Below are 20,305 nucleotides of genomic sequence, written 5' to 3' on the forward strand. Positions count from 1 at the left end.
TCAAGGCATGTCGGTCAGGCACACATACTGTAACAAGCAGTATGGAATAAGACTGAATATTGTTAATAATAAACTATTTGCGTTTCGAAACATTACGAGAACGGTCACTTCAGAGTGTTCTTCTGTTGAGTATCCATCTAGCTGGTGCGTGAAGCTCAACAATTTCTTTGAGCCTATATTCTTTTAACAATATTCTCTATATTTGCTTCCACTTGTACTTTGGTTATAAATTCAATTTAAGAAGTTATGCTCCAGGTTTTATTTATTTGATATTTATTGATTAAAATTCAACGGACCACGAGTAGCCTTCTTGAAGCGGTGAATTACATACATAACATTATGGTTGTCTGACAAGCCTATTCGATCGTTTATCTGGTCTAGATTCTGGTATACATTCAGAAACGATTTTCAATTCCCCTTTGAAATTGTGTTGCGTCGAATATTGCATACGGTTTGAATTGGCTTGCACTACGTGATAAATTCATTGCTCTGATTGACCTCTGATCTGATTGACGGAAAAAATAATTACCCACCAAATGAACCAAAATAAAAGCAAAAAATCTGTTCCATTAGTCTTCCGTAAAAAGCTGTCCCATCGCATTCCAGCCTCCGATCCCGGAACCGAACCGATGCTTATCCTGCGTAATAACGTATGGGTATAAGTATTACATTTATTTCTTTTTTCCGGATCAAGCGAGACTCATCCAGACTCGCCAGACATTTTCACGAGATTGCAGAGTCGAGTTTGATTAGGGTACGGAGTTAGGCTCAGTTGGGTACGACTACTCGGCGGATTACAACCAAGATGTTAGTCATTTTACGAAAATGCTTTAATCAAATAACACTGTGCAGCATTTATTTTTTAATACATTTTAAATTCCCGCATGTGTTTTAATAAATGACCCAATGGCAGGAGTTGTAACTTTAGCAAAAACGGAAGGTGGACTACTGTCACAGGGTATTCCGCCAAAAGAAATGACACCTGTTAGCTTGCCTTTACAGACCAATGGGCCTTCACTATCGCCGTTACATAAATTTCCGTCCGTGTCTTGCTTAGTGCAAATGTTCCTAAAAGTAAAACAATAAGATAAAAAAAACCTAAAAATTTTCGGATTGGGGTACACACAGTGAGCTGCAGTCAACGCGTGATAGTATGTAATAACACTAGCTCCACATTCACAAGATTTGTTCTCAAGTAGACATACTACGTAACGGTATGATGCGATATTAGCATTCTTTCCATTAATAATGCGCCCTGAATAGGAAGAATTGCTGGTTTCAAGCTGTAGTGAAGTTGTGAACGCTTTTTGAATTGCTTCTTCAGTATAGTTTTCCATATTAATGTCACTAGCAAACACATGACTTGGGCACGACACCAAAACCACGGCACAAAAGACCTTTACCAGTGATACCATCTTGATACTACAGCAACTGTGGTACTGTGGTGAAGCTCTCATGGTATTTAAAATACATCAGGATTATCTTCTTACGTTCTTTGGCATTTATTTGCGTGTCAGCTTGCAACAGCCGCAAACCCAGACACTCATTTTTACAAGTGTTGTACCTCATCGCACAGTGAGATATGGCAAACATTCATGACATTTTTTAAAGACAGATAAACATATAACAAACAGTAGCACCAAACTCCTGGAAAGGAATAGTTCATATGTTCACCGATCGTGTGGTCATGTGACTTCCTGGACTGTTCCTTGAAACAGTTTTCAGAGTACCTTTTATCACACATCGATGAGGATACTCTTTAGTTATGGTCTTACATCCATCCAATTCAGATCGAAATACACTTTCTGTGTAAGTGTTTTCAAGATAATAAATGGCTAATTTAGTTTTTTACATAAACTATTCCTTTTATTTTATAACAAATATCTGACACTCAAATGTTTCGCAAAAACTATAAAAATAATCAAAAGCATGCAGACTCTCCCTCATGTACTTCGATGAAAAACATTTTTCTACGAAACTTCATGATCTTAATGTTAGTTGTTGCTTAGTTCAAACATTCGTTTGAATTATATGTAATATCCTTGGGATTCTGCATACTCCTATTTGATTCAACCAGTTTTAGTAAGCCATAGTCTAATTGTGTATGTAACCAGTTTTAGTAAGTCAGAGTTCCATGGTGAACGTAAAATCCGACAGACATTATGCATTGACGTCATAGATTTTGTATTTGTTGTTGTACGTTCCGGAAATGTTCGTATATTTACACAGCTGAACAGTTGTTTCGCAATGCAACATTCGCTTTTACATTTCATATGTTTTGGAGCAAGAGTCGGACAAAATCTTAATAGGTTGTTGTAGTTCTATTTTTAATAGCCTATTGTAGTAATTCAGAGTATTATAAGAAAATCTCATAGCATTCGTTTAATTGGAACAGTTTGTAGAATTTAAATTGTTTAAGAATTTAGGTCTAGAGTTACGCGATGAAACGTTTTGCTAACACTAGCTACGGCCGGTTACAGGGCTTCATTTCAAGCATACGCAAAAACCAAACCATTTGATATTTTATTTCTTAAAGAGTGTTTTCTCATATTGTTTCATCGTTCCTGTTTCTTAGTTTAAGTCTTCAGCAATAGGTCACACAGTGCCAGGTCCGGTTTCGCGCCTTCGTTTGTGAGTCCGTTATCCCGGCCTTAAGGGCGTACGCCTCCACGCCATCTTGCCACCTCATTTTAGCCCTACCACGCCTTCTCTGTCCTTGTGGATGGCCAAAAAAGACTTTACTTTACGCTAATGTTACCACCATCAGTTTCGTCTTTGCCTCGTTTATCTGCAATCCAAGGTTCTTCTCCGCCTGATCGATCTCTTGGTAGGTTTCTGCTACATAGGAGAGTCGCAGATCAATGATGTCTATATCATTCGCGTATGCCAGGATCTGGGTTGACTTTTAAAAGATGGTTTTCGAGTCCCGGATGGCTTGCTCTAGCGACAAGTGGAATACGAGACAGGCAAGCCCTTCCCCCTAGCCTACCTTTGGTGGTAGCAAAAGGCCCTGACAGTTTTCCATCCACCTTCAACTGACAAGTGACATTGGTCATAGTCATTCTAACCTTATCAGTTTGGCCGGGATTCCATAAGAGCTCATAGCGTCGTACAGTTTTACCCTGGCTATGCTATCGTATGCGGCTTTGAAGTCTATGAAGAGATGGTATGTGCCGTTTCTGTATTCAGCCATCTTCTCCAAGATCTGGCGCATGGTGAAGATCTAATCTGTGGTTGATTTTCCGTTTCGGAATCCTCTTTGATAGTTTCCGACAATCTCTTCGACGTGCGGAACAAGACGATCCTGAAGGATCAGGGAGTAGTGGCGGATTAAGGGTATCGGGGGCCCTAGGCGGTAATACGAGTTGAGGCCCCCTTGTAAATGGTAAATGGTGTTCGAGAGGGGGGGGGGGGGGGTTGGGGGGAGGATCGAAAACTAAACTTGAAATGCCCCCACAATCATCAATTTTTTGCTGACGGGGGCGGGGGGCTGAGGGGGGGTGCAAATGATTCGCCATTCTCGGGCCCATCCATCCTTCCGGGGGCCCTTGTCGCTAGTACTCTGTCCATAGGGCATACTATAGACTTGCGATCTACGGGGCCCCTACATCGGCGGGGCCCCAGGCGGCCGCCTAGTCCGCCTACCGTTAGATCCGCAGAGAGTGGTCAGGGAGAATATTTTATATGCGGTATACAACACCGTAATATATTATAACCCGTTATTTAATATTTTAATACCGTATTAAGCACAGATAAACCTGTTATCCCGAACTCAGCTTCTACCAAATATTCTAATCATACTTTTTTCATTTTTGGCCATTTTATTTGCTTCTGAGGTTCGTGATACCGGTTACATTTTTTGGTGTTTTCCAAATCTTGCTTCATAATATGGTCCAGAGACCTTGTTGTAAGGTTTTATTGAACACATCTACCTTCATGTACGCGTATACTAATATTGCTATTATTGATTTTTATAGAATACTATTACGTTCATGTACCCACATACTAACATTGCTATTATTGTTTTGAAATACATTGGATCATATTGCTCTCTTTATCCCGTTTAAATGGCCTATCCTACCAGATCCATGTTTCACTTCAGGCGACTGACTCGATGACGAAAGACTACTATTATTATGCGTCCCTGGCTTGTTGCTTTTGTTGTACTTTTGAAAATCTGAATATAAAATTGGGAAACATACCTGGAATGATAAAAAGGATAATGATTCTGCTCTTCTAAGCTCATCAGTGTAACAGTTTGCACACGCTTCAATAGTCGTTGCTTTTCAAGCGAAACGGTCCAAGAAGTCCTGCAAGTAACGCAGGAATAGGAGGAGGAGATGTATCTCAAATTCCTGCATAAGTTTTAATAAAAAGTCTAATAGCAGGAGCCGTAATTTTAGTGAAAACAGACGGTAGTTCACTCCGGCAACCTTCTCCACCATACGAAGTTACTCCTGTTAGCTTTCCGTTACAGACCAATGGACCTCCGCTATCGCCATTACATAAATCGCCGTTTTTGCCTCGCTGAGCACAAATATTTCTAAAATTAAAGCAGGTGTATGTAGAAAAACAACAATTAAATAATACTGAAAATCGTATTTCCAACTCACTCGGGTGTAGTTAAGCCAAACCATGCTTCTGAGCATTGCCGTTGTGATATTGCTAGCAGGGCGGCATATTGCAGATTGTCTGGATATGTTTTTCCATTATAACCCCATCCAACCACGCAGCATAAAGTATTGCTAGGAACTTCCGCGTTTTGGAGAGGTATGCGAGCAATGTTTTTGTATCCTTGGAAGGAGTTTTTCACCTGGATTATTGCTGCGTCGTAATCAGCTGTTTCAACGTTAAACAATGGATGAATTACGATTTTGCTGGCGTAAAACACGATGCCACCTTTGCCCAGCGACGCACTACCACCGTATAGCGTGATCTGTAGAGGTAGACTGTGAGAAGCAGAATCAAATTAAGACAGGTACGTAAGGATGCCTTCCTACCTTCGAAATATTCTGATTGAAGTATACACAGTGAGCAGCAGTCAATGCGTGCCAGTACGTAATAACACTAGCTCCACATACACAAACGTTTTTCACGCGCAAACCCACTATGTACGGGAATGATGTGATATCTGCAGCCTTTCCGTTAACAATTCGTCCAGAATGGGAATATTTGTTGGTCACATGCGGCTGTGCGCTTGTGGATACTTTTTGGATAGCTTTCTTATTATGGTTATCCATATTAGTGTCACTGGCAAACGTATTGCTTAGGCACAGCACCAACACCACGATACAGTTTACGTTTAAGAGTGATTCCATGTTACTTACTAATGATAGTAAAACGCTTTAATTTTTCTAGCGCTTTAACCACAAGAGGACAGTCCTCTTATGTTGTAATTCATTGCACAATGGGTTTTGGCAAACAATTGATGGGAAAAAAATCAACGCTTCATGTAAAGCAATTACAGTCGTTGCCAGCAAATTTGGACTTAAGGCATCAATTTTTGACTCTAACGCATCTATTTTTGTCTGCAAGTCATCAATTTTTTACTCTTGTATGAATTATGATATTTTTACAGGGTATTTCAGTACTTTTTTGACAATTGTTATTAAACATCACATAAACTATTTTATTATTTTTTAAGGGAAAAAAATAATAAAATTTTTAAGCCCTTGCTTACTCCTAAAAATACAAGGCATTTTTACTCCATAAAAATTTGTTGATTGAACATTGATACTTTCGAGACAAAACTAGGTGAGTTAAAGTCAAAATTTAGCGGTAACGACTGTTTTTAATATACAGATATGTACACGTGCTAGACAAACACACAGTTGCAAGCGAGTCGCGAAGTCCTGTTCCAACGGAAACCGCAGTAGAAGCAGGTTCCCACGATAACCGACGAAGATTGCGACACGTGCGGTGTCATATTGATGGGATGGACCGTCCAACATGCAGACGACACCATGCAGACGGGATGAATATGATCACATCAGGTGGTTGTCAACGTGACCGGCAGTCGGAAGAACACCTACCAGCACCGAGACCCGAATCTAGCAAATTAGTTTTAGTCCAGGCTTTCGTGAATACAGATCCCCAGATTCGTTTACCTTTTTTTTAGACTTACTCTGGGCAACAACACACATCATTATAAGCTATTATAAAAGCTATTGTAAAAAGTAGTATTACCGATTTGAAGGCACTTTTACAAATATTATTATTTTCATTTCGTCTATTGCGGCATTAGGGAAAATATTCGCCAACAAAGATTCCAAACAAAGATTAGACCATATAGCCTAACTCTTATTTCTTTGGTATTTCTTAGTTTTCCCATCTGCTTACAGATAATAAATTTTGCATTTAATTATAATGGGACTATAATCTCATTGTCCAAATCAAAACGACAGATTTTTTTGTATAGCAGTTTTTAATTATGTGTTTGTAATTGTACTGAAACGTTTCAGACATTTTCTTGTGTATACTCAGCTGAACAGTTGTTATCCAACGCAATATTCGCCTGCGATTCGAACACAACAACAATGTGTGCGATTTTAGAAACAGCTGGGGAAAAAATACGTCCTCAGAAGTTTGTTACATCTATATTTTATGCAGCCTCAATAATAACATTTGAACTGATCTTGTGTTTATGTCGACTCCCTCTCTCGACTTAAAATGCCTGACACATCCATGACTGACTTCTATGAAAACATCAACAAACCAATTCAAGTAAGAAGAATAAGAATAGTATTTTATTATGTTTAATGCACATCTTTTTCTAGCTGAAATCTAGTAGGTTCTAAATATTTTAAATCTTTAAGAATTATGGCCCAGTCGTTTTCAGTAAAGTAAAGTTAAGTAAAGTTCTACATTAAACTTACTGTAGCATATCTGCTAAACAGAAGTTATTATAAACCACACTTTCAGCTGTAGATACATTGTAATACACTTCGGAAAGCCAGACCACACCATTGCAACCTACCGGGTACACGCAAGTTGCAAGGTGCTCACAAACTCGGATTAGCCCGTAAACTCTGGAAGTATGAGATGTAGCAAAACAACTCATGTGCTTACAGTGAACAGACGATTTACATATATTACCTATACATAGTATATACAGAGTATACATCATTTTACCTTTTGTTTTGGAACCACAATCCTTTGCTTTTACGACTCAATGATTTGTATTTTAAAGAATGTGATGTTGTACTTACTTCGAATTATTTGTCATAAGGATTCGTTTTCTGCTTTTAAAGATTAGTAATATATCCTGATTGCATTTTGAAAATCATATACTATATAGTATTGTTGCGTCCAGCAACAAAGCTCTTTCTTTCGCGAATTTAAAGTTGAAACATCAGTTTTCTTAATTCACTTAATTTCATTAAACTGTATTAAAAATTCACTGAACTTTCTTCTCTTGGCGCGATGGTAGAAAGAGGTCGATTTTCGTCTTCGTGCCCGTTTTAAAACTTCACGCAAAACCGATTGCGGTCATTCCACTTAATTTGCGCAGGTTCATCCGTTGCACGCGAAGCTCCTTCGGGATGAACCATTCCTACTCTCTCTATTTCGCCCGTGTTTGTTTCGCCTGTGCTACCTGTCCCTCTCTCTCACTTCACCACAACGCATCTGTCAAACTAGAACCGCTGTTGGTAAACAACAAGTATGTTTTTATTGCAATATTCATAGACTGCTCAAAAAAAAATTAGAAGCAAGACCTCTAGTTCGACAATGATTTCATTACAGTCAGTCGAACTATGTGCGTCTAACAGTTGAATTACGTTGAAACGTCAACAACTTCCTTGTAGACGATGTTTTTCGTGGATACTCCTTGATCATCTTGTTTTTCAGGATTGCCAATCAGTATGCTCATATTATCCCTAGACGTGACGCGCAACAATGCAACATATAGTTGACCATGAGCAAACACATTCCTTGGTAGATACAAACCCACATGATTGAACGATTGTCCTTGTGACTTGTTTATCGTCATCGCGTAGCAAGTTTGGACAGGAAATTGCCTTCGACGGATCTGGAATAGTGCGCCTTTGTCGTTACTATCGCAATAGATTCTTGGAAGCAGCACGTCATCACCACGACGCTTGCCTGTAAGAATACGGACATGAATGCAATTCGCCTTCATTTCGATGATCTGCAACCGTGTGCCATTGCACAATCCCATCGCGGTATTGAGGTTGCGCAGCAGCAAAACTGGGACGTATCTCTTTACTCGCAGACGGTGTACAGGTATGCCGCTCAAGTTAATTGAGTTAAGGTACTCTGGCGGCAGTTGAAAATGTTCCTGCTCCTCTAGATTCACAAGTGAGTCAACTGAACGGTACTCCATGAGCCTCTCGGGTAGTCGGTCCAATACAACATTATTAATGGTAGTAACATCAGCGTTCAACGGCGATAGTATGGATCGATCCGAGAAGAATTTTGGGTCCCGATAGAAGCGATGGAGTTCTGGATACATCTTGGTGGCGCAAATCATCTTCGAGTTTGTTGGTGCGGGGCAAAATCATGTCAATTGGTAGCTTTGCCAGTGATTGATCCAATCCGGAAAATGTAGCATGACGCCCCTCACCAATTTGAAGCAAAAAGTCAACAAAGTTTTGCAAAACGCTGGCATGACTTGCGTCGGGTGCCGATCGCACTCGCATGTTGATAGTCAGCCGCTGCTTGATAAAATGCTGCCAAAGTACGCTATGCTTGATGCACTGATCGATTATCTGTGTCTCCGTTTCTTTAGGTACAATCGGAAGAATCTGACGGAAATCACCTGAGAGCAACATAACTTTACCTCCAAAAGGCCGCCGAACACCGATGATATCTTGAAGTGTGCGATCGACTGCTTCAAGCGCGTACCGACTGGCCATGGAAGCTTCATCCCATACGATAAGCGAAGTCTCGCGTATTAACTCGGCTAGTTTAGACTGTACGGGTATAGCACATGTAGAACGATCGTCCAGATCGAGTGGTAGCTTAAAGGTCGAATGAACGGTTTTACCACCGCTAAGCAGCAAGGCAGCAATCCCGCTCGACGCTGTCGCTAGTGCGATTTTACCTTGACGTCGCGTATATGCAAGAATCGTCTCGAGTAGGTACGATTTTCCGGTACCTCCTGAGCCGTCAAGGAAAAATAGTCTTTCATCATCATTGTGTGTGGAGTCCAAAGCATTTTTTAGTTGGTCAAATACCCTACGTTGGTCCTCATTCAGCAGATCCACGGCAGCAAGTGTATTATCGAGAACGCTCGCAGAGTAGTTTCGTTCAGCGGCGATCAATGAGTTCGTACCGTCATTGATTAGGTACTCTTGAACGTGAGCATAGTCGGCGAGCTGCGGCATATTCGGATAGCACGTCAGATCCTTTGGCGGTGTGGCACGTCGAAGGAAGTGATCAATTTCGCTGAGGGCACAAAAAGGCTCGATGTCACGCAGTAGTCGGTTATGGTCATTCGCTTCATCCGCCGTGTACCGGTCTCGATTTTCACGACGAAAGTCTTCTGTGAAATGCTCAGCAAAAGTGTCCCATAGAAGTGGTGGATTCTGTGGTTGTCCACACGTTAGTATTGTGACGAAGCAATACCTTAGCGATCGAGGCAGTTGCAACGATGCAGCTTCTCTAAGAGTCCTATCCCACACAGTGTCGTCCTGCAGCAGACCCTCCATGACCGCGGCTTGTTGGTAAGTGGAGCACACTGTTCCACGGACAGTGCGTAAATCCAAAAAAGACTTGGGTCCTTTGCGGTAGCATAAAAACAGCCGTAAGCAATATCGCTCCATATCCGTCATGGGAACATATACTATTCAGCCGATGATCATTTTTTCGTTACGGCTGCGTCTAATCCACTGATTGCCTGTGCCGTGCCACTGCTGTCGCTGAGCTGCTGTAGGTTTGGTAAAGCGATAATGCGTTGGAATTTCGTGATATAGGAGATTCTTAGCAAAATCGTCATGCGTTGCAAGCTCGAAAAAGCAAGTCAGCATGGCATTTTTACCCCGTTCCAACACCGTTTCAAGCGATTCCTCTGGCCTGGAAAGGACACTTTGCTGATTCATCAGATGGATCGGAAGGGTGACTACGACATGTGATTTCGCCTGCACTTCGAAACGCATTATTCTCCAGCATGCTTCGGAAGCCGAAATGTAACGCGCGTCCTCATACATTTTGATTTCATTCACCGATTGTCCTAGTAATATCGCTGCTCGATCATGTCCCTTGAAAAGGTATTTATAAAGATACTTGACTCCTGTAATAGATGTACATATCTGTACGTTAATATGACAATCATATTTGTGGGATAGACACGGGTTGTAGGGAACAACATGTCGGTTGTCTAGCTGTACCCCTTTCACCGTTACGGTACGTCCGTTGTTCCGACGACGGTATTCTGGGTAGCCGTTATCGCTGGCATGCGTCTGGTCGCAGAAGGGTTTCGGGTAACGTTTCGAACAAACCCCGTCCTTCATACACGGAGATTGCCGATTGTGACTTCCACACGGGCCGTGCATCATGCACTGAGTTACGGTGTGGTAAAGTTGTTCGTTGGTCGGGTCCGGGATTTCGGCAGAAACGAATTTATCATAATCATCCGGCGTCTGAGGCTTGTCGTCGTCCCCGAGAATAAGTAATAGATGCGCATGTGGCAATCCACGCTTCTGAAATTCTATTACGTACACATTTGCGACCTCCACGCCAAGTGCACCTTTGTGTAGATCGTCCAGTATTGCGTTTTTCTTTTCATGGAAAACTCGAGCCGTGAGATCGGGGCGATCGTACGCATGTTGACCTGGTAGGAGATTTTCCGTGATCTCAGGCCACTTGGGATTGCACGTGATGGTTATGAAAAGATCTGGTTTTCCAAGAGCTCGAACGATGGCCATCGCATCCTAGTACTGTGCTCGCATGTACCTGTCGCCTCTGCCATGGACCTGTCCTACCTCTGCCACCGACGGCCGGTTGTACCGACGTTGATCAATACCTTCGATCCGAGAGTGCAGACGGATTTGAATGTTTTGGCATGAACCTGCTGACATTCACTCGTACGCGTGCTTAAATACCCCCGCCAAAGAGTTGTGTTCTGTGACTACACGTTGTAGGATCGACATGATGGACCGATCCAAACCCGAACAGAAGGACATCCTTGTCTCCAGCATTACGTTGTACTGGTTAGCATCACTGGAGTCATAAAAGTATAACTGAGCAAATGAAGGCGCACTTCCAGGAAGATTTGTCAGGGAACCAATGCGGTGACATAGTGTTCCCTGTATACGGTAATTATATACCCCACCAGTAGCAACAGTCTCGTCTTGTCGTACGGGGTCATTAGCTCTGGCCGAGGCGCCCATCGACGTGAAAGCAAACGCGTTATTGTACTTACGGATGTCCTTAATAAAGGTGGTATTGTTAAATAATTGAATCAACTCTGATGGAGGTCGGTCGAACGGTGACAATATCACCTGGCCACTGTTGCAGCATACCGTAGGTGCTTCACCAGGCCACTTAGGCGCACTACAATATGCACAGATCCGTTGTGAACCCAGCGGATGGCGTTCTGGGTGGTTGTAGTGCTCATGGTAACCCAATCCAACACGCAGTGTGCTGCTACCATGTCGCGCAATGAGCCGACGCTGCCGTGCTGCTTCGGTCTCCCGACGTAGTCGCAAATCATCCGGATTATAATGCAGCATAGAAGGCTGCTGCGGCAACGATGGCGCAGCTGATGGTTCAGGAAGCAAAGTCTCCGGTTGTACAACTGTTTGCAATTGTAGATTACGACGATAAAAAGCTTCCAGCTTACGTGCAAGTCGTCGTTTTTTCGCTGCAGGTGTTTCGTTTGGAGGGGTGGCAAACTCACCATCCAACGATACGTCCAAGTCAGAGCCGACATTGATTGTGTTCTGTCCTTGTTGTAGAGCAGCAGTAGATGTGGTTATGGAGCCCGTCCTCGGCTCTGATACATCCTCCAAGGTAGATTCCCGTACTCGTTTGCGATGCCGGTAAAGCGCACTGTTAATTCGTGCAAAGCGCTTCCTGCGCTCACCCGTCGTTTCGAACTGGGGAGCGGGATATCTCGCCCGAATTTCTGCTTCAATCGCTTCTTCCTGCCTAGCGCCTGATGTACCTCCGACTCCGTTCATGATGAGAGCAATTTTTTGTTTTTAACTGTTTTACCAAAAACATTGAAAAGATCAAACATGGGCACACATTACACACACACATAGCCAACACATAATAGATAACTCTAAAAAACACCACAGGCACTAAGAATCTTACTTGCAACGGCCGCTTCTCTTGCACAGCACTAATTGTTCCACTTAAGCAATGCAATGCAATGAAATCTTTTCCGAACCTCGGAGAGATCTACAGCTTTTTGTAATACTAATCAAATGTTATGTAATGTGCTCAAGAAGCTAACTGTTAACATACAGCATCCTTTGATCCCAGTCAAAGGTATAATACCAAGGTGGCTAGATAGAGTACAGTTGGGTTGTTAGGTTAAATTTGGTAGCCATGATGGATGGATTTTCAAATTTTGTGATATGTGATATTTTTATTAAAAAATAATACAAATCATGTTTAAGTACCATATTTTATTAATTTATATATAATAGATAGGATTATCAAAAAAAATATTCCACCGTAAAGATGCTTCACATTTCTCACAATCGGCAAGCCGAAAATCTAAGTAACCTTTTTCATTACTCTTTCATGTTCACACACACTGGTTGAGGGATAAAGAAGAGAGAGAGATAGGAAGAATAAAAATACGTGGTGGATGATATCTTCACACGCAACGCAACTTAGCAACGCGCGTTGCTAAGCGAGCTCTGCTCTCAGCACCCTCTCTCTCTCCTCGCTGAACGTTTGCTCTGACGTCATTGTGGCGATTTTCGATTTTATATATAGTGAGATCAGCAAATCAATCCCCACCATAGCAACACCGTTTCATACCATACCGTTCATATAAAAACAATTGAGACACACTTATCGAAAACAACCGAAACACGCAATTCAAGCGTTACTGCAGCAAAGTAGACAAACAGAGAACGGGAAAGATCGACCGACGTTCTTAGGCTAGAACAGTTTAAACTTTCTAGAACCTTCTTAAAATCACTAAAAACGCAGCATAGGCACAAAATGACAGATACTTCACTATGATACAGTGTATAAATTGCACCTCATATCAAGAATCTTTAATTGGGACAAAAACAAATGTACGAAACCCACAACATCTTTTGAGAATAAATAAAACCAACTGATGGTTGGTTGGTGGTAAACCAAATGGATGGTAAACCAAATGGTATTGAGGGCCAATTTTCCGTTGCCTGTATCTAATGCAAACCTTTCAATTTCGTCTTTATAAGAAAATACTAGCATAATATAGAAAACTCCTATAGCTTTCTATTATTTGAACTTGGTATACGTCTCTAAGAAGCAACAATTGCATTTCTTTAAAAATAGTCACAATAATTTACTATTTATTTTAACCTTCACAAAGTTGCTACGGGCTGTATATTAGGCTCTCGATGGCCGCATGCGGCCCGCGGGCCGTATTTGGAGACCCCTGGCCTGGACGAGCTAGTGTCGAAAAGTCCGTTTCGAACAAAGTGTTATTCTACCTTGATACATGGCAGCGAAACGCTGACCTACCGCGATGGTACTCGATCGTACAGGTTGTATGATCATCTCATTATCACATGGCGACTGTAACTATCTCCGAATTTACTACATTACATTTTAGGTAGGATATTTAAACGTATATCGTACAAGAGTGCAACAAACGTACAAAAGAGCTGTTTCAAAATGGTCTAGAAGAAATAACTGACTAAAACACTTAATAAAAGGTTTCCGAAGTCTCCACCCTTAAGTCCCTTGGGGCGTCGGAATTGTAAATATTGCGCGTTATTGTTGCTGAACTATTAATACCTCCAACAATTTTGGCAAAAACACAATAGACAAAAGATTTCAGTTCTGGGAAGTTACGAGATCAAATGTGGTGTATTTCCCTCTATGTCTTTACTACAGTTTACAGAAGCTTTCAGTAGTTATTCGTAATGAGTTTGATGCTCTGATCGTAAAAATGCGGTAAAATTACGTCCCATTTGAAAAAAACAACATGTATTTTGCAGCACATTTGTCAGAAAAACAACTTTCGATTCGCTTTTGTTAATATGTCAAGGCAACCACTACTGTACGAAGCCACGAACTGTGCCGTAATATGTCATTTACTGACCAGCTTTTATAGTCATAGTATATAAAAGGATATCTGGCCATTGGAACGAAAACATCAGTATAGGAACTTTGGGTAGTTTCGACACCTTAAGGGTTTCCCCTGATTGCAATACTTTTGCCAATGTAAACTTACTAGTAGACAACGAAAAAGCTTTTTTGATTCATTATGTGTTTGATTCATTATGCTTGTGCACCAGTTCTCCCCTATCGATTTATGTACCTTACATAGTCTATAAGCACTAATTTAAGTACATTCATGTAGGATCTTCAAGATCCCGATGGATTAATCAATAAACATATTAAACACATATTAAACACTTTAGTTATAACTTTTAAAATTATAAACTCAGGCCAGTTGTTTTTAATTGAAGTTCAACAAAGTATTTCGTACCAATTTTATGAAAAATTAACACAAAACGTTATTGAAATATGGGAAAGAAAATGAAGTTACAAGCAAAAACAAAAATTTCATTACAAATAGCATTGGACCAGACTCCATATAGTAGAAGCTGCGGCAATATCATTTGGTTTACGGAATGAATGATAAGATAAGATTCCTTTAAAAAATAACCTGACAGCCAGTATCTTCCAGTAATCTTTTTTTTTTTTTTTATAAAATTGAAAGGTGTTCAATTTTATTTTTCTCTGCCAACTCGAAAGCTAAAAGTCAATGTGATTCCATAACAGCGACTATTTTTTTCTTCAGTTAAGCCCGGCCTAACGTAAGCATACGGTCAAATCCATATTAATATTAATTTTCATAAGCCTAAGCCACAAATTAAGTACATGTTATGAGTCAGAGTTTGGCAAACTTTCTTCTTCTTCTTTGGCTCAACAACCGATGCCGGTCAAGGCCTGCCAACACACTTGTGGGGTTGGCTTTCAGTGACTAATTGATTTCCCCCCATAGCAGGATAGTCAGTCCTACGTATGGCGGCACGGTCTATTTGGGGCTTGAACCGATGACGGGCATGTTGTTAAGTCGTACGAGTTGACGACTGTACCATGAGACCGGCTGGCAAACTTTCTATGAGAGAATAATAGCTAAATTCCATAATTATAACCTCCTTAGTTTGTTGACATCACGAGTTTTAAAGCTTCTAAGGTAGTTTTGATTGCGTGTTTGCTCAGCTTGATAATTACTTTTGCAGTACATAGTTACGGGATATCTGTAGAACATATAAGCACTTTCAAATTACGATATAAAAAAAGTTAACATGCTACAAATAAGCATTACACTACTATCGAGTGTGGTGTCGATTTTACTCCCATTGCCACACAAGTTTTAGTGATATTTTATACTATATAGTTACATATAAAAATTTGGCACTTTGATACAGAACTAATCAAAAATGTTTATAAAAAAGACTTACCTAATTAATCGCACATACATCGCGAAAATTGTTAAGCACATGTCCAAAGAAATAGTCAGCAGCTCGGGTGTGCCACAAGGAAGCAATATTGGCCCGCTTCTCTTCATATTGTTTATCAACGATGTTACCCTGGCTTTACCTCCCGACAGTATCAGTCTGTTTGCCGACGACGCAAAAATTTTTGCGCCTATTCACAACACAGGTGATTGTACATTCCTGCAAGACTGCATCGAAATTTTCTGTTCGTGGTGCAAGCATAATGGACTGACTATCTGCATCGAGAAATTGCTACTGTGTGTCTTTTAGTCGATGCAGGAGCCCAGTGACTGGGACCTACTTCATGGACGGCTCTGCAGTTAATCGACAGAATCATGCCAAAGACCTGGGCGTTCTGCTTGACTCTAGTTTGAACTTTAAACAGCATATCGATGACGTTGTAGCCAGAGGAAATCAATTACTTGGCGTGGTTATCCGGACAACTAATGAATTCCGCAACCCCATGTGCATCAAAGCTGTGTACAACTGCATCGTTCGTTCGGTTCTGGAATATTCGTGCGTAGTCTGTTCTTCAATTGCTCGACTCGAGGCGATTCAACGTAAGCTCACGAGATATGCCCTACGCCTACTTCCCTGGCAGGATCGCAATAATCTTCCTCCGTATGCTGCGCGGTGCCGTCTTCTAGGCCTTGAACCTCTTTCGGTTAGAAGACGCAATGCACAGTGCTCTTTCATCGCTGGATTGCTAAATGGCTCTATCGACCCATCGCCTTTGTTGCATCGAGTCGATATCTATGCACTATCCCGAACACTTAGGTCTAGAGAAACTCTACGGCTCGCTCAACCCCGTTCCAGTGCTGGTCGGTCTGACCCTATGTTCCGCATGTCGGCTGTCTTCAACACTGTCTCGGATTGCTTCGACTTCGACATCTCAACTCAGTGCTTCAAGGAACGTCTCCGGCTTTTGCCGTGGCCGCAGTGAATTGCGATGTAAATCTTATTTTTGCTATGTATTTTTTTTTCTCAATTGAACTGTTACATCTTAATTAGGCCATACGGCCCGTTGAAGATTAAATAAATAATAATAATAACAATAATAAAAACAATACTATTAACACGGAAACTATAATTTTATTGAATTAACGCCACAATTCCTTAAGTCCCAGCAGTAAAAAATTACATCGGTTGTCAATATATTTATTTTGTTGTTTTTTGACAATTGACAGGTTTCTGATCAGTGAAATGTGACTCAAATATTCGAAACAGTTGACATAAATCATGTGCACTAATTTTTTTTTTCAAAAGTTCTATAAATACAAAAACGATAAGGGGTCGAACTTACCCACAGTGTCGAACCAACCCTGAAGATTACAATTATGTACCTTTTCAATTGTTTTTTTTTTTTTATTCGACCAAAAGGGAAATTATTTTACATTTGAAAACTGATATGTCAAATTAGTACAATTTGCTCAAAGAAGTGTCAAATTTAAAAATTGCGTGTTGCGAAATCGTTTATATCAGGTATAAGGCCCTAAGGGGTTTGTATGCGGCCTTCGACGTTGAGAATTTATGGATAATACAGTAATCCAGGCGTAGATATTGCAGCCCTGAATGGTTTTTTGGACTAGCAAGTGGCCGGCAAAACAAATGAGTTTAACTCACCTGGTGTATATCATCGCGTATAGCGTATAACGGGTAATACCTTTATGTCAGCAAATATTTGTTATCTTTAATCACAGAAATGTTGCAAAGATAATTAATGCAATCGTGTCCAATTCGTGCTAAGTGTAAACGAAATAATGGTAATAAATACACTTATAAATATTCTGCTCTGCCCAGTGGCGGATCTAACGGTAGGCGGACTAGGCGGTCGCCTGAAGCCCCGTAGATCGCCATTCTATAGTATGCCGTATGGACAGAGTATTAGCGACTAGGGCCCCCGGAAGAATAGTCGTTGGGCCCCCGATGCTGGCGAATCATTTGCGCCCCCCCCCCCCCCCCCCACCAGCAAAAATTTTAGAGCCTGTGACTGATGATCGAAGGGGCCCCCGACGGCATTTACAAGTTTACTGTTAAATCTCCCAACAGCAAGTTTAGAGCCGCTATCACACACCCCCCCCCCCCCCCCGGCCCAACAATATTTACCATTTATTAGGGACCTCAACTCGTCTTTCCGCCCTGGGGCCCCCGATACGCTTAATCCGCCACTGGCTCTGGCTGAAGTTACTTGTACTTAATTTGAATAACATCCTCGATAGTATAGTGGTCAGTATCCCCGCCTGTCACGCGGGAGATCGGGGTTCGATTCCCCGTCGGGGAGAGAATTTGTTTTGTTTCTTTTTTTAAATTATGATTTAATTTAATCGTTATTCTTCTAATTTAACTATTGATTAAATTATGCTTTATCGGATATTATTTATATGTAATCTATATTTATATAAATTTCACGTTTCAATTGTTGATTTCTTTGCTGAATCAAGAATAAGTGGTATCTGGCAGAAGAATGCTATACAGTATTTTTACGAATTACACGGTTTTCGACTGATGCGGATTCGGAGATACACGGATTTCTTAATTTAATACACATCAAATGTCAAATCAGTACAATTTGTTTCAAGAATTGTCCACTGCAGCATAAATTGTCTTTTTATAAAAAAAATGTCCTCTTAAAAGCCAGAAATATCGGAATTTTTTGCACAAACCGTGAAAATCGAGTTTAATTTAACACACAGGCAGACCCCGAGATACACGATACCTCATAGATGCGGATTAGTAGATACGTGTTTTTCCTAATTTGACAGTTGATTGAGCAAGTTTTACGGATTTGACACATCAATTGTCAGATGTAAAATAAATTCCCATTCGGCCGAATAGTAAAAATCATTCAAAAATATTCCAATTTTAATTTTTAATGTATCATATAATCAATTTACACGATAATTCGTGAACATTACCGCGCGGCTACATGAGGTGAAATATACAGCGAAATGAACTATTTGACAGGTGAAATATCTGACAGGTATAGCTAAAGGGTTGGAGGAGACACAACATCCGCTTTCGAAATTCTATTTAAAATAATATCTTCTCAAGCAGAACATTCCCTAATTGGAAGAAATTATTAACTGTTGACTGAAAATTAACGAAGTACTCTATATTGAAGCTATTTAATGGATTTAATTACGATTTTGTGCACGTTATTTGTTTACATTGCACATCAGCTGGTTGCTGTGATGCTTTATCCGTCAGATATTTCGCCTGTCAAATAGTTCATTTCGCTGTATATTTCACCTCATGTAGCCGCGCGGTTAGCATCTTTTACAACTTCGTTAAAATTACTAGTTTCAACTAATAGAGTTAGTCATTGAAAGTTTAGTTAAATTTTAGTTTAATCCAATTTTAACTCATATTATGCAAAATTGAACAAGTGTTCAAATCTTTAGATGTGAATCTTTAGAACAATGTAAGATATTACGATGTTTCGATTAAAATTGGTCATTCTTAATTTACTACTTGTTGCACTATTGCTTTTTGAAAAAAAAAACAAATGAAGAAAATGCGCCTTACATGCTGCTACCGTAAATAAATCTTGCTATGCAGATCAAATAGTCGTTGCCCAACGTAATTTCTTATTTATTTATTTATTTATTTATTTCATATATATAAACCGACGGACCATCATGTCTAATCGGCAACCTTATAATTAAATTAAGGAGCATATAAATAAACATCTAGTTATAAGCAAACATTACATGTGGGGGGAGCGAACAAATTGATGCTGGCTAGTAATGCCGGGGAATCGATCTCTCCGTTAAGGAGCCGAAATATGAAAAGACATTGGGCGTTTTTACGTCGAGAGCAGAGTGGTTCAAGTCCGAGAAGCAGACACCGCTGATGGTAGGTGGGCCGAGCGTGGTGGGATTGCCATGGAAGGAGTCGAACCGCGTACCTGGTGAGTCTCCGTTGAATGGCTTCGAGGCGATTGATGTCACCAACGCCAAACGGGCACCAGATCGGACAGCAGTACTCCAGGCACGACCTTACGATGGCACAGAAGATCGACTTGACGCACATGGGATCGGTAAACTCGCTACAGGTCCGCGTAATTAAACCAAGTAGCTGATTTCCCTTCGCAACAACGCTATCGATGTGAGGGCGAAATGACATCTTCTGATCGAGTAGCACCCCCAGATCACGGATACATGTCGTGCGAGCCAAAGCCGTGTTGAGCATAGTGTATGTAAACGTGATGGGGTGACGGGCTCTGCTGAATGATATACACTGGCATTTATCAGCACACACTTGGAGAGCGTTTCTGCTGCACCAGCTATCCAGATTCTCAAGGATCGTTTGAAGGCGTACACAGTCACTGTCGTTTCTAACTGGAGCGAATATTTTTACATCGTCGGCGTACATTAGGTGTTGGCCTGGCGGTAAAACGAAAGATAGATCATTAATATAGATGAGGAAGAGTAGCGGTCCCAAATTACTCCCTTGAGGCACACCGGAGGAGCTGGTGAAAGAGTGAGAACGATGAGATCCTATACTTATGTAGTACGAACGACCAGTTAAATATGAACGCAGCCAGGTGATGTGCCAGTCGAGGAAACCGAGTTTTTTTAGCTTCGAAAGTAGAATATCATGAGAAATACTATCGAACGCAGCCCTGAAGTCGATATATACTGCATCAACTTGAGTAC

The 20,305-nt window shown here is 40.9% G+C and overlaps 1 protein-coding gene and 1 non-coding gene across 2 annotated transcripts; one reads left to right on the plus strand and one right to left on the minus strand.

Annotated features, from left to right (window-relative positions):
- Positions 1–3,794: 3,794 nt before the first annotated feature.
- Positions 3,795–7,253, minus strand: LOC121599343 (trypsin-like). The gene is made up of 3 exons (XM_041927078.1): positions 7,209–7,253; positions 4,614–4,949; positions 3,795–4,543 (listed from the first exon to the last, which is right to left on the minus strand). The coding sequence occupies exons 1-3, from the start codon at positions 7,223–7,225 to the stop codon at positions 4,348–4,350; spliced, it is 549 nt and encodes a 182-aa protein (XP_041783012.1). The 5' UTR covers positions 7,226–7,253; the 3' UTR covers positions 3,795–4,347.
- A 10,603-nt stretch (positions 7,254–17,856) lies between these two features.
- Trnad-guc lies at positions 17,857–17,928 on the plus strand. The gene has a single exon. It is a non-coding gene; the product is annotated as a tRNA-Asp (tRNA).
- Positions 17,929–20,305: the final 2,377 nt, after the last annotated feature.

This window comes from Anopheles merus, chromosome 3L (assembly GCF_017562075.2).
Source record: "Anopheles merus strain MAF chromosome 3L, AmerM5.1, whole genome shotgun sequence".
Classification (NCBI taxonomy): Eukaryota; Metazoa; Arthropoda; class Insecta; order Diptera; family Culicidae; genus Anopheles; species Anopheles merus.